At 37.6% G+C, this 13,836-nt stretch overlaps 2 protein-coding genes across 11 annotated transcripts in view; both read right to left on the bottom strand.

Annotated features, from left to right (window-relative positions):
* Nucleotides 1-3,797: 3,797 nt before the first annotated feature.
* On the bottom strand, nucleotides 3,798-9,104 carry LOC117611848 (endochitinase). Its single transcript, XM_034340238.2, has 10 exons — nucleotides 8,996-9,104; nucleotides 6,299-6,361; nucleotides 5,875-6,210; nucleotides 5,576-5,798; nucleotides 5,386-5,509; nucleotides 5,095-5,292; nucleotides 4,864-4,945; nucleotides 4,587-4,798; nucleotides 4,269-4,499; nucleotides 3,798-4,201 (listed from the first exon to the last, which is right to left on the bottom strand). Exons 2-10 carry the CDS (start codon nucleotides 6,339-6,341, stop codon nucleotides 4,079-4,081), a joined length of 1,572 nt encoding a protein of 523 aa, XP_034196129.2. The 5' UTR covers nucleotides 6,342-6,361; nucleotides 8,996-9,104; the 3' UTR covers nucleotides 3,798-4,078.
* A 141-nt stretch (nucleotides 9,105-9,245) lies between these two features.
* LOC117611843 (uncharacterized) overlaps nucleotides 9,246-13,836 on the bottom strand; it is a 96,994-nt gene continuing 92,403 nt past the window's right edge. For 9 of the 10 annotated variants that reach the window (XM_076690527.1, XM_076690528.1, XM_076690529.1 and 6 more), the window contains 3 exons: nucleotides 13,551-13,836; nucleotides 13,329-13,463; nucleotides 9,246-12,562 (listed from right to left, as the gene is read on the bottom strand). In XM_076690527.1, the coding sequence (XP_076546642.1) occupies nucleotides 12,450-12,562; nucleotides 13,329-13,463; nucleotides 13,551-13,836 (534 nt within the window). In that variant the 3' untranslated portion in view covers nucleotides 9,246-12,449. Of the gene's footprint in view, nucleotides 12,563-12,699; nucleotides 12,776-13,328; nucleotides 13,464-13,550 lie in introns of all 10 variants that reach the window. The other variant, XR_013062899.1, reaches the window with a different exon arrangement.

Below are 13,836 nucleotides of genomic sequence, written 5' to 3'. Positions count from 1 at the left end.
CATATAATTATATTATAAGTTATTTTTTATTATATTATATTAAAAGATACATTTTCAATAAAACATTTTATATATTTTTATGTATTGTGTGTGTTAATTTAAATTTCATGATTGTCAGTGTATTATATACAATGGTATGTACAACATACATCATCCACGTGGTCGCTTATGTAATCGTACGATATTACAAAACGAATCAGTACGAAGAACGATATGTATGTAACATACAACAAATTAAAGAAATAAATAATTTAAATAGATATAACAATAATTTGATTAATAAACAATTGTAAAATTAAAAATAATAATTAAATAATTTTCTAAAGATAACTTTTAGAAAGCGATATCAAGCTAAGAGCTACAATAAAAAGATTTACATATTTTTTAATTGGGAAACAATAGTTTAAATTCAGAAAAGTATTTTCGGGCCTCGCGTGAACTACCCTCCCAAGTCATTTATTATTTTATCTCTTTTCATGGGTCTCGGCTCAACCTTCTCAGTTATTTATTATTTTTTTGTCGTTACGGGCCTCAACCCTTTATCACCGCATCCCTTACAAGTCTGCATCCTTAACATCCCTGTATCCCTTATATCACTATATTCCCTATATTCCTGCATCTCGTATATGCCAGCATTCCTTATACCTCGGCATCCCTTACATCTCTGTACCCTTTATATCTCTCTATCCCTTACATCTCTGTACCCTTTATATCTCTGTATCCCTTACATCTCTGTACCCTTTATATCTCTCTATCCCTTACATCTCTGTACCCTTTATATCTCTCTATCCCTTACATCTCTGTACCCTTTATATCTCTCTATCCCTTACATCTCTGTACCCTTTATATCTCTCTATCCCTTACATCTCTGTACCCTTTATATCTCTCTATCCCTTACATCTCTGTATCCCGTATACTCCTGAATTCCCCCTGCATCTCTTGTACCCTTTCAACCCTTATAATAACTATATTATAAATAATATACTTATGGCTACTGGTTCAAGTAAAGGTAAGTAAAGGTAAGTAAAGTCTCATGAAAAATAATTTCAAATTTAAATTTTTGCAAAATTTAGTTCCATTTTTTGCCACCAGGGGACGCTGGTTCGACGTTGACATTTTAGTTCACATTTTTCCCGCTAGAGGGCCAAAATTCCGGCGAGCTTTAGTTCCTTTTTCTGAAACCAGATGGCGCTGATTCGACATCGAAAATTTAGTTCACATTTTTGCCGCTAGAGGGCCAAAATTTCGGCAAGCTTTAGTTCCTTTTTCTGAAACCAGATGGCGCTGATTCAACATCGAAAATTTAGTTCACATTTTCGCCGCTAGAGGGCCAAAATTTCGGCAAGCTTTAGTTCCTTTTTCTGAAACCAGATGGCGCTGATTCGACATCGAAAATTTAGTTCACATTTTTGCCGCTAGAGGGCCAAAATTTCGGCAAGCTTTAGTTTCTTTTTCTGAAACCAGATGGCGCTGACTCGACATCGAAAATTTAGTTCACATTTTTGCCGCTAGGGGGCACTGTTTTTTTTAAATTTTCGCGAAAATCTCGAAACTAGGAACTAACTTACCTTTACTTACCTTTACTCGAAGCAGTCTTTGTAATATATTGATTATAAGGGGTTGCAGAGATGTAAGGAATGTAGGGATGAAAGGAATGTAGGGATGAAAAGAATGTAGGGATGAAAGGAATGGATGAAATGAATGTAGGGATGAAAAGAATGTAGGGATGAATGGAATTTAGGGATGAAAAGAATGTAGGGATGATAATAATGTAGGAATTTAAAGGATGATAGGAATGTAGGGATTTAAGGGATGAAAAGAATGTAGGGATGAAAAGAATGCAGGGATGTAAGGGATGCATAGATGTAACGGAATGAGGGATGTAAAGGAATTCCGTAGGGGTCCGGGGCTGGGGCCCCGGTCTCCACTGCACGCGGCCCGAGGAGTGTCGGCAGCGGGTGTGGTCCCCGCTGTCGATGGAGTTTGGCACATGGCGGAGCGTCAAAACACAATCCCCACCGCTCTAGTGCAGGCCACCGTGGTGGTTTTAGTGGGTAAAAATCCCACACTACCTCCGGTCCCTCCCCAGGGGGGCTGAAGGTGTCTTTCTGAAGATTTCCACCACGTTAAAAAAAAAAAAAAAAAAAAAGGGTATTTATGGCTTGCAGGAATGTCTTGGCCTATAATAAGGGATAAAATTATATAGATAACTGGAAAAAGTAAAATAAATGGGTTCCCCAGCTGAGACCCAGAAGAGGGATATAATCATAAATGTTATTCCCCTTCGATGAGCTTATTTAATAAGCAAAAACAAATAAATGAAGTAAATTAAATGAACTCTGGAAAAAAATTATACTGGTTGTGCCCTCTTCATACGGACCTGATATTATCCAGGAGTGTTAGGGATCCCGCTGCGCCAATGACGCCTCCACGTTGTACCGACCTGATATCATATTGGGGTATTAAGGACCCCTTAATGTCGGTGAGTATCTTTGCTTACCAATAATATAGCATCCGGGGTGCCAGGGACCCCGAAGCACGAGTGATTATCTCTGCATACCGACATATCATCTTGGGGTGTCAGAAACCCCAAAACACCGGTGACACTGTTTGCATGCCAACATTTTGGCATCCGGGGTGCCAGGGACCCCGAAGACTATCTCCGCATACCGACACAATATCATCTTGGGGTGTCAGGAACCCCAAAACACCAGTAATACTCTTTGCTTACCGACACTACGGCTTTGGGGTCCCTGAAACCCCGAGGTAACGGTGACGCTGCATATGGATATTTTGGCACCGGGGTTTCAGGGACCCCGAAGCAACTAGCGAAATATAAGAACGGAAAACGAACAAGTCGTGAAACTCACTTGTTCGGAATAGTGATGGGTTTGAGCGGATCTAGCGAAATATAAGAACGGAAAACGAACAAATCGTGAAACTCACTTGTTCGAGGTAGTGATGGGTTTGAGCGGATCTAGCGAAATATAAGAACGAAAAACGAACAAATCGTGAAACTCACTTGTTTGAGGTAGTGATGGGTACGACCGGATCTGTAGCGCATGCGCACTACAATTATTTATTATAAAACAAACTTGTAAATAATTAAGTAACTATTCACTCACATACAATGCAAATGATATATTTGAAAATCACAAAATCTGTTTATTATAAAAAATTACAGAAAAGTTTCGGCTTACGTCATGATTGAAATAAAATTGCTAATTACAAAAGAACTAATTTGTCACAAACGTTAAAAATACACTCACAATCAATCACAAACGATTTAGAAACGAAATACACTAAGTAAAAATAATCATATTTTATTATGTATTAGCATATTAACTACAACAAATTACTGGTTGTGTTCTCTTCATACGAACCTGTTATTATCCAGGGGTCTTAGGAACCCCTCTGCGCCAATGACGCTCTCTGCGTACCGACCTAATATCATATTGGGGTATTAAGGACCCCGAAACGCCGGTGACTATCTTTGCATACCAATAATATAGCATCCGGGGTACCAGGGACCCCGCAGTACCAGCGACTATCTCTGCATACCGGTATGACATCATCTTGGGGTGTCAGGGACCCCGTGATGTTACCCTGGGGTGTCTGGGACCCCGAGGTCCCAAGTCGGTAAGTTATCGTGTAGTTTCCACCGTTTCTGTATAGATGGCGCTAAGATCGAATTTTAAAAATACTTAATTTATGGCGATCTTTTTAAAATACAAGTTTGTCAAACGTTTATTTTGATAGTTCTTAGGTCTCGTTAAATAATTAACTCAGGAAGGAAATTCTGGAAAGTGTTTTTTAAAATAGTTTATTTACCAATACGCATGAAATCAATACAAGATTATCAAATAAGTATTTAAATAATTATTCGAGCTTGAGGAACTGGTAAAAGAGACACGACTGTCATATTGACTGTGTTCTGTACGTGTAGACGTTACCTCAGAAGGGGATGTCTGAGAGTCCCAAAATCATGGTTCCTCGAGGACAAAGGCATATCCAGTCTTTTTGTATCTTCCGTCACTGATTGAAATTTTAGACTAAAGTTAACAATTCATGACAATCATTAAGATTTACACTCTTCTCGATCTGCATTTTGTGGCCAATCGCAAACATTGTTAATCGTGTTCCAAATCAATTTATTGGGACAGGTGAACTTCATTGGCAACCCATGAACACATTCGAAATACTGTAGAATTGAAAAAAAGAATGTTGATTCGATTATTTATTGTAATTGTTATAATTTGAATACTCACAGAATGGCAGTCTTTAGAAGGAACAAATTTATTCGTGCTTTGACATACAGTCTTCTCTGCTTCATTGTCGTCTACTGGTTGTTGTGTAGATTCTGACTTGTTTGAATCCTCAGTGGTGGAACTTACTTCCGGTTTCTGAGTAGGTTTCTCTGTAGGTTTATATGTTGAAGATGATTGGGTAGTTTGAACGTCGTTTGCTGAAGTAGTGCTTGGTGGCTTTGCCCAATCAGGCTGCACATAAAGATAACTAGTAATTTTAAAGTTAAAAATACAAAGACCGCAGCAAGGGTTAATATTAGGTGGTCCTAATATTCGTACCGTAGGGGTGGTAGGAAAATTTTTCTCCTGTACAACGTATCCCTTCAATCCTTGATGAATGGTATTCATTAAAGGATTACGTTCACCGCAAAGTCCTTGGAAGTCGTCCATATCGATCGCCCAAACCATAGCACCAGCGTATCGCGATCCCTTGATGAAGTCGATCTTATATTTAATACTTTCTGTATTTTCATAACCGACCCATTGTGTTTCTGTAATTATTAATTGATGAAAAATCACGTGGGCGAAATGATTAATTTTTTATTTATAAATATACCTTTGTACATGTATGGAACTTTGCCAATGTTATCGAATTTCTGGGTCCAGTTGCTACCAGGGGCTTGCAATCTCGTACAGATCTGTCGAACAATATTTCCAAGTGTTATTCTTTCCTTTCTTGTAATACGAAGAGTAGGGGAAAAAAAGATAAAATTAATTCCAACCAGCAGGGGATGTATGTACCCAAGGAAAATATGACTGCAGAGGGTTTAATATTAATTGATCATACCTCGTAGTAAGAAAGGAATCCTTTAGCCTGGGTGTACTCTCCAGGTTCACCGCCGCCAGCTTCTTTATTGATGTAAGTTCCAGGCTCGTAATTATGGTTACCTTGGCTGAGGGTAAACGTACGCCCGTACAACGGAATACCAACGACGAGTTTCTTAGCGGGGCAACCTTTTTCTTCCCAAAGTAAAAGACCATCGTGCTGCAAGAACATATAGTGCACAACTTGATGAATATTTACGAGTGTATGGTTGTATGTTAAAGATTTAATTGAATTTAAATAAAAAACTCATACCACGTTCAATTTTTCATACGCCCATTGGTCGTGTGGTCGACGATACAGAGGGCTGTGCGTATCCGCGAAGCCAGCCCAATTGCCACGAAGATCGTAAGCCATTACGTGGATGGCATCCAAGTTTCTGTAAAAATATAAATGAAATTAGAATAATTTGCGTAAGAAATAAGAATAGAAATATTTCACTTACATGCACAATTCCGGCACGTGGTATCCCTCGTCGAGACGGAATTTTGCCATTGGCACCGCCATCGTGATCTCCCATCCTTTCTTCTCTTTGTCGAAAGCGCGTCTCAGTTCTTCGACGAAATAAAAGAATTTGTCTTTATCGGAGAACCTACCGCCTCTGTCTGTAGCAGCTGGATACTCCCAATCCAGATCGAAACCGTCGAAATCATATTTGTACATGAATTCTAGCAGCAAATAACGATATACATAAACAAGCCTGTTGGTACTTGAATAAAACAACGATTTTCTACAATTACGAACCAACAACGCTCTTGATAAAAGTGTCTCTTCTTTCCTTCATGCTGACCAGAGCACTGTACTTCCTGCCGCCTTCTCCCCAACCACCGACGGCGATGGAAGTCTTCAAGTGAGGATATTTAGTCCTCAGGTTGTTGAAAGCCAGGAAGTTTCCTTTATCAACGTCCAGTTCAGGATCGAGAATCAATACTTCCCAAGTAACATTGCTCACGCCGATGAACGAGTAGATGATGTGGGTGCACAGATCACCTGGCACATCATTTATCCCGTATCTACCTACATCCGGTCGATAAATGGCCCAGTTGCTGAAATAACACACTATCCTGCCTTGTTGTTCCGCTGTCGATTAAAAATTATTTTATATTAAACATTGGAAATGCACTATCTGTTGTATAGATACGTTATCTGAATAGAACGGTGCGTTTACCTGCGGCGATTACGAATAGCAGAGGAAGTACCAGAAGATTCATTGCTAATGCAATTTCAGAAACTGGAAATAATTAAATTCGATCAATTAAGAATTATTCACACTGACAGGTTTTCGATGACACAAGTTTACGTCGAGTCTATAGATTGGAGTAAAGTCCGATAAAAGGTAAAAGTCTGATAGAAATGCAATTCGTGTTAGGAGTTTGATGTCTCGATCGATGCTCGTATCGCGAACGACTGCCTAGGTTGCGTATCGGGGCGTGTTTAAAAACACGAATGATCTAGCCGGTTGATCGGTGGTGAGTAAAGTGATCGCTTCATCGAAGCGTCGTTCTTCAAAACCAGCTGCAATCTACAGCGACCGGTTTCCACTAAAGCAAATAGCGTGACACTTTCGTGAAACTTTTCTTCCTGGCAATCTCGACTTCTTTTTCTTTTTCCGTGAAGAGGAAAAGATAGTAGTAACGGTGATCGTGAACTTGATTTCGAGAAAAAGCGTTTGACGCTCGAATGATCGAGGGGTTTCATTGATGAAACTTGTCTCCCTTCATGTTTTGCAAAATATTATTCTTATCGAATACGCGTGCAACAGTTTCTCCCTTTCAGGAAGTTATCGAAGGTTCAAGCACCTTCTCGACGGGGTTCCAAACAGGAGAATTAAAAATCAAAGCGATACACGCAAAGGGACCAGTCGATAAAACTCGAATACATTTTTTTATTAGAGTTATCCCTCGACGAGATTAAACCACGAAAATGCGATCGTAAAAAACTCCGGTCCAGAACCGAGCAAGCTGGACGATAAAATTCGTAACGATCGGGTTGTAACGTAACTTGTAAGTAGAATATACCGTTCAGAACAATCGGAGTTCTTAAGATTCGAAAAATATTTTTCGTTCGTTCACTGACGTTCAATTACAATTGCAAACAGCTGCTCCTCGACAATGATTTATTTTGTCGTTTTGAACGTGAAAAACACTCGAGGTGTAAAGTGAAAAATATTTCAGATTTTTCCTTTTCATTTTGGAAAGAAAAAGAATAGTAGAAAATTCTATCAAATTTATGATATCGATAAAGTGTTAACGGGTTAATTCCAACTTGCTCCTAGGAAGAACCGTTCGAGTTGTTTCTCGAGAAGATCGATCGTCTACAGTTCATTGTCTTTCGCATTGTTCGAGCGCATCGTCCACGGAATAACAATCGATTGGATATAGAAACGATCACCGAGTGGACAAAGAACGATGGAAGAAGATCAAAGACCGTCCTTGGAATCGGTGGAGTTTTGTGTGAAATACAAGAGTTAGATAATGGTCTTCGCATCGCGAAGATAAAAGGGAGAGCAAATAAAGAGTCTGCGGCTTTCGCGTATTAAAATGCCGGCTGCATCCAATCCTTCGACCAGCTGCACTCCGAATACAAACGTCCAACTCTCAATGGAACTCTCGTTTATCATTGTAATAATTCTTACTCTTTTTAACGTTTCATCGCTGTTATTTTCCCCTTTCTATTCTTACATCTCTATAAAATAAAACATTTTTAAATATCCTTGCCGAAAGAAGAAAAGTGATTCAACGTTCTTCTTGAAAAACATTCCTTGAAAGCGTGCAACTTTTTCCCGTACGGAACATTTTTTAGTTGTTGCAAAATTCTGTTTAATCCTTTCATTCAAGAAAATTCTATCAGCACGATAGAATTTAAGAAAATAATAGATTGCTTTTAATATGTATCTAACGTTAGTCGTGTACATCTATCGAGGTTCTTCCTGATTGACAAGAACGCAGATATAAACGTGACTTTTTACGCAAATATTTTCCGTTGCACCTTGTTGTACCTCAAGGATTTGATTAGCTCGTGGCCTTCCGTTTAATCTAACGTGACCGACATTTCGAACGATATTAGATCAATCGTTTGAGTCTACAGTTGAAAATTTCAGCTGATTAAACAATGACGATGAATGTTCCCAAACGCAGAATAAATAAAAAAAATTACAAATTATCTTTTCGTTGACTATGACGACGAGTGGTAGAGTTATGTTACTTTTATGAAAATGAGACATTAAATCCACCTATTCTCTGCTGACCTTCGAGCTGAAGTTGAAAGAAAAAGAACAATAAAAGGATAAAAGGACAAAAGGAAAAAGGAAAAACGAAGAGAGTGGACCCTCGCCCACGCGATGTGTCACACACGAAATTCCAACGATTTTGCGTAAATACTAAGGAAATGATTTTATTCCAATGACCTCTTAGCGAATGCTACTACTGTCATTGAAATTATGAGTTTATAATAGTTGTTTTTGAATCGCGACAGGAATTTTGAATAGAACCAGATCTGGCATGGATGGTCACCGTTAATAATATCAACTTTTACAACTTCTTCCTTTTGTTATGTAAATATAAAGCAATTAGATCATGGAAAATTAATAAACATATTTCATTAACAAAAAAAAGATACTTTTATTTTAACGCTTGTCATCGTGAATCACGATGACGATTATTGTACTTTTATCATTACGGGAACTGATTTATTGCGTTTGACAAGATTTCGTATTACAAGTGCAATTAATAGCGTTGATTTATGAGAATTTTAGTTAACGATGAGATAACGATTAAGTGGATAAATAATACTTAAGCGGTAAATAGTCTTAGTAAAATAACAATTAGAAGTCGAAGAAAAAATTAAAGAGAGGAAGAAGACTCACCGTGCAACGAGCAGGTACCACAGAAAAATCATGGCTACGGTCGAGGTTAAGCTCTCATATATACCCAGGTGGGCCTCATTAGAATTCAAGTGCAAGGGGACTGGTACGATTGGTTGGTTCGTCGACCTTCTGCCTTCTCGTCAACAACCAGGGGGGCAATCAAATCAGTCATTGCTTATCTTTCTCGATAATCAAAGTCATCTTTGATTCGTTGTCTCTAACTGTTCCATTAATCTATATTAGATTCTGTGACGATTGTTTACTCGAATAATTTATTTTTAACAAAGTGGAGTACCTTGTTCAGGGAAATCTATTGGCACCGATGGTGTGTAGGCCGTCGCTTAATTTGAACCCTTATACAATCAAGGTGAGTCTAACGAACTCACACAGTAAGTGTCTTAAAAATTATTACTTTGTAATAATTATCCTTGTAGGAGAAATTAAAAATGTAGATTACTCCCCCTCCGACTTTGATGATTTTACACATCTTGTAAAATTCATCATTTTAAGCAACTTTTTTTCTCTAACAATAAAACCTGATTTACAAGTTCACCCATTTATTTATTCATAATTAAATTCATATATTTCTCTAAAATTCGCATTAAAATGCAAGGTCGACATATCTGAAATTGAAGTAATTTAAATTGTAAAATTCACCTCTGGCTTAGTAGATGGGATGCATCGGGCCGAAGAAAGATCGTGGCTCACGTAATATGGATTTTATTTTATTCGTGTAACAATAACAGCTCCTGTTTCCACAGTAGTCTCTTTTACAATACCGTTTTCAGGGTAATCGCTCCAACGATCCGTTTGGTGTCAATGGGGACCCTAGAAAGCAACTGTTCGCTGATTTCTCAGGCACCATGGACCCTCTGGAGAATTCGAAAGAGTAATTTTTCCACGACGAAACAATGAAATGTCGTCGCCGTTTCAAACACTGTCACTCAATTTCGCGATCGATCGCGATACATGCTCAAAAGAAGAGATCGAGGGCCTCGAAGGGACCACTTCTCGCGAGAGAAATGCTTTTTCAATAGAAACAAAATCATTTCGTTTCTCTTCCACGCGAGAAACGATCAAAGTTCCTTCAGAGATTTCACTTGGTGCCACTGTATCGTACAAAAATTATTCCTAACGTCGACGTCCCTCGTCGACAATAGAAACACGTGGTCTACAATTAATTGTCGTGATTAGCGAGATACCTTTCTCGTGGTGAACAACGTGGGAAATCCTTAATTAAATTGTTTTTGTGCTGTGAATTAGTCTCGCCGGTAATCGGTTGATTTTTAATTGACGAACAGTCGTGTCGCGATCTGCGAACGATCTGTTGGGCGTAATTTGGCACTCTTCGTACTTCGAATCGACTACCAAAGAAAAAACAAATGTCAGATGAATTTCCTTTTAGAAACATTCAATTCCGCTCTCTTCTTGAACGTTGCGAGGCTTCTTAATTCATTGAAACGATGTTTCTTTTATTTTTCAATTACGAAAATCGCTTCAAAGAATTAAGAATACGTCCAGTTACCGATCTCCATTGAATGGAGACGACAGACGTTCGTTTCATCCTTACAAATAACCGTGGAACTTATCTAAACGCGCTTCTAAGGTCGATTTTTCACCCTCGAGTTGATACATACGATGGCAAATCGATGTTATAAACGTTGAGTGTCGTAAAACAAACATCGATGATGTCGATGCAATATGCTATTACAGGACGTACCTAGAGCGTGTACATATATATATACGTGTTACGAATTTCTTAGACTACGTGATTCAACGTCGATCAAATGCATGCATCTGTTATGAACATGTTCGTAAGAAAAGTGTCGATTAGGATGGCCATTGTTTAGGTAAATATGCCATACACATCCATACGTTTGACTGCGTTGAATTGGAACAAAATTTGTGACCGCGAACAATGACCAATGATATCGGAACTGATTTTTTTTATTTTAATCCTTTGTTAAATAGAATTAACATATAGAAAATCTGTAATAATTCGTATTAAAATGTGAAAAATTCTTATACATGTAATTACATCAACAATGATTATCGTTTACATCGATTACGCAAGGATGTTTTCCAAGTTTGTTCAATGAAAATTCGAGTATCATTAGTCACTGTTTCACTTTGCAAAGATTGTTCTCGTCTCAGTCAGTTCAACGATAATGATCACAATTTACAGTAAATTATCTTACAATTAGTCTTTGACTATGTCGCGTTCGTAGCACCTACCATAAACGCAACCTTAAATAATTATCATATTTATTCTTTATTTTTTTAACTTATTCCTAACGTTCTCCTTTATTCTTTATTTAGGTTTTCGATCGTCGAGTCTCAAACTCGTTGCGAAAGTCGCTTCAAATGAAAACTACAGATTCTTCGTGTCAAGGCAAATCAAAAAGTCCTTTACCGTTTTTTAATCCGTGGCTTAGTTTCGGAGATACAGACAATTGAAGATTGGCTGGGCAACTTCCGGCGCACCCCGGAAGTCGAGCGAACCAATCTTTCTTCGCTAATATCTCAGCAACGAAACAACAGATTAGAAAATGGTAAAGGACTTTTCGATTTATTTTGACACGAAGTATCTGAATTTCATGGGACAGGATGTTTCTGAGATAACTTGTATACGTATATAGTGCAACAAAGTATCTTATATACTAATTCATATTACCAAATACAAATTTAACAAAGATTTTTGTTTAAAAAAACGAGTTTGCGAAACACGATTCCGAGTAACAAACAGATCATATTGAATTCGGCCAAGTGACTTTTGTGAAATGAATTAAACGAATGGAATAAGAAACCAGACGATGATCTTAATTTATAAGAAACGTTCAAGTGCAAACTTGGCCGAATTCAATAAGCAGAGAACCGTATTTCTGATTGTTTTATTATTATACCTGATTTTCCCTAAGTTACAGGAATTCGATTACAGTCCGTCGCTAAATGAAACCGCACTGTGCGATCGCTGCATCTTAATTTATTTATTATTGCTAATGATAGAAACTGGTGGAAGCATTCTGTTCGAAAAAAGAAACATATATGTATCAAGAACGATAAAAGAAAATAAACATGTAATAAACAAAATTAAAAGTTTCTTTATTTCCATTAATCGTCTCGATATTTACTATCTTCTTTTATAAATATCGTTCATCTAATTCTGTTCGACATCCATTATTATTAACTATTCGTTATCGACGACTCAGAGGACAGCTATTTATTATCAGTTTACTTAACGAATGATTATGTACAATATTAATGCAAATAAAAAGAAACAAAGAAAGTGAAGAAAAGAAAACACAGTTTCCTTATCGTTAATGTTACCGTGATCGCAGGTATCAGGCGAATCACCTATAAAGTTTCAAAAAGATGTTTTGTTCCTCTGTTGTTCCGGGCTGGCAGTAGTGTTTTGTGCTAAAGAGGATTTTTTTATTTTCTTTTCGTATTCTTCTTACGAATAATAATTTTCTCTTTGCTGATAGAGCGGTAATGGTGTCACTGGCGAGAGATCCTCGTCGTCTAAGCTCGATTCGGTGTTCAAAGGAAGAGTAGCCAAGGCTTTCACTGTTGATTATTCAATCAAATAAATTAATTTTAATTTGACATGAAATGTTGATTGAAAAATTGCATCTGAACCTTACTCGAGGAAGAAACGTATGAAGGGAAAATGGAAAAAAAATTAAAGAAAAATATAAACAAACCTGAAAAACGATAATATGGTGTGCGTGTCCTATATGGGAGGATGGAGAAAGCATGTCAGTCAGTGAGCCTGGTTACCTATACACATCACAAACAATCCAAACAACACTCACTACGTATGAAACATTAACAACTACTCACATATTTCTTCGCGTAATTTTGTAATTATTCTACACGAATAAGTATATAATCTCGTGCGAATAAATATGCGAGCCACTGTATATATTACGGTCGACTGAAGCTTCATCGATGAAATTAATCGTATAATTAAAATCAAAAAAAATAATCACGATAATGCATGCCAATGAGAGCTCATTTAACTTTGTACGCTGGAACTGGAGAACGATCAAACTCTACGTCCTAAATTCTAAGACAACACTAAAAGAATTTGGAAACGATTATTTCAAATTGACAAACGATATTCTCCTAGTTCCGACAAGGTAATAAGGTACCAGGTAAATAAAAATATAATTAGGAAATTTTACAAGCAGAGGTTGTCTGTAAGGGCGTATGAAGCCACTCTAAACATTGGTCATGCTATCACACCACTATACGCTATAAATTAGATTCGTGCAAAATGAATCGAACCGATAAATTCTATATCCATTCGTGAAAGAAGATTTCAACGTACCAGCTACCATTTTGCTCTTTTCCATAACTTGTTTCGCTAGAATTTGATTTAACTGTAGAATGTGATCTCTCTGTCGTTTCTCTTCCACCACTTTTCTCTTCAAGTTGTCAGATTTCTCTATATTAATATTGTCGTCTGAAATAGATTGCATTAAACCAATAGCAGCTAATTAATTAAATAAAGAGAGGAAACTTGAACCAAAAGATTCTTGATCAAAATTACCATTTCCTTCCGTCGCAGTGACAGTGGTCTCCGACAGCATCTTCCTGATCGCTTCCGCTTTCTTCAGCCGATGTTGCTGTTCTTCAGCAGTCAATTCTGGAGTCTGTTCAGGGATGTATCTCTCGGGAATGACGATTTTATTCGGAGTCCCAAGTAACTGATCGATAGTACTTTCGTTGTACTTCAATTCCTTGTGGCTCAAAGTGGATCTCACAACGTCAGGAGCATTAATCCTCGGCCTGAGCGCTCGTTCCATATCTAAATCGTCTCTTGCTCTACCCATTCC

The sequence above is a fragment of the Osmia lignaria genome, chromosome 10 (assembly GCF_051020975.1).
Source record: "Osmia lignaria lignaria isolate PbOS001 chromosome 10, iyOsmLign1, whole genome shotgun sequence".
Lineage (NCBI taxonomy): Eukaryota > Metazoa > Arthropoda > Insecta > Hymenoptera > Megachilidae > Osmia > Osmia lignaria.
The sequence above is the reverse complement of the archived record's forward strand: the minus strand, read 5'-3'. Positions and strand labels throughout refer to the sequence as shown.